This window comes from Aplysia californica, unplaced genomic scaffold, assembly GCF_000002075.1.
Source record: "Aplysia californica isolate F4 #8 unplaced genomic scaffold, AplCal3.0 scaffold00290, whole genome shotgun sequence".
In the NCBI taxonomy this organism is placed as follows: domain Eukaryota; kingdom Metazoa; phylum Mollusca; class Gastropoda; order Aplysiida; family Aplysiidae; genus Aplysia; species Aplysia californica.
In genome coordinates, this window is record NW_004797560.1 from 649,895 (window position 1) to 651,099 (window position 1,205).

The following is a 1,205-nucleotide window of genomic DNA, read 5'->3' on the forward strand; positions in this document are numbered from 1 at the left end:
TGATGATGATGATGATGGTGATGATGTTACTGCTGCTGATGATGATGATGATAATGATGCTGATGATGATGGTGATGATGATGGTGATGATGATGATGATGATGATGATGTTGCTGCTGCTGCCGATGATGATGATGATTTTAACCCCTCCTCCTCCTCACTCCAACCTCCCCATTTTCCACCCCTGTTGCAGCATCCAGAGACAGACAAGTGATCCAGTCAGCCTTGAGTGACTGGTCTCGATACACTTGTCTCAGCTTCACGGAGACAACACGGTACAGGAACCGCTTACGATTCCAAAATGGCGGCGGGTGAGTCATCTTTCTAATCGGACCATAGATCTGTATTGAAATTTCGACTGTGCATTCCCGACGTATTTGCTGTGAAAAATGGATAGCATTAAAAAAAAACTCAATTCGATCCAAATGAAGGTAAAAAAAAGTGTGTATGTGTGGTGTGGGGTGGAGGTTGGGGAGGGGGAGTGAGATACGAACTCTACAATATCGAGACTGGTGTTTTGCTTCTCATTTGGACACGATTGAAGGGTCCATTGAGAGCATGCTTCACAGCGGAGGTGTATATAGGGAGCAGCGAGTTGCTGCCATGACAGTCCGCGGTTTTGAGTATAACTGTACGATCTAGACTCCTCAAGAAGACGTCGTGGGTGACCCAAATCAAACTTTACATTTTTTTCGGAATATTTCAAAAAATATCTGTACAATAATGTTGTAATTTGGAACAGATACAATTCATTCAAAAGGCTTTTGATTGACATAAAATTCATAAAGGAGAAACTTACTTTAATGTGGAGGAAAATATTTACATAAAATGTTGTAAAGTTGTTTTTTTTAATCACTCTGTCAAATGTTAGTTTTTTTAAAGTTGTAGTAAGAGTTTTACGGGCCAGTGCATTCATTTAAGTGCCAAAGATTAGAGGTGTTACAAGAGAGTAACAAACTTAAAAATAAAAAAAAGAAAGAGATATCTAGACTTCAGAATATATTAATGTTTGTAGGAAAGAAGAAGCAAGAAACACAAGAGCACCCGCCAACAAACCACTTGAAAATAATAAAATTAAATCACCGAAATTTTTGGTTGGGAAATTTCTTCTTTTTCTTCGGTTCAACATGTTTTATGTTCATTGAAAATCGCATTAAAATTTTTCGGTAGATTTTACTGGAAACATTGATTAAAGTCTCTCTCAC

At 38.2% G+C, this 1,205-nt stretch overlaps 1 protein-coding gene across 1 annotated transcript in view; it reads left to right on the plus strand.

Moving 5' to 3' along the window:
• Positions 1–1,205, plus strand: part of LOC101846363 (high choriolytic enzyme 1) — a gene marked incomplete in the record, with an annotated part of 19,765 nt that overhangs the window by 8,708 nt on the left and 9,852 nt on the right. Inside the window, 1 exon segment of the mRNA XM_013084397.1 lies at positions 194–311. Coding sequence (XP_012939851.1) covers positions 194–311 — 118 coding nt within the window.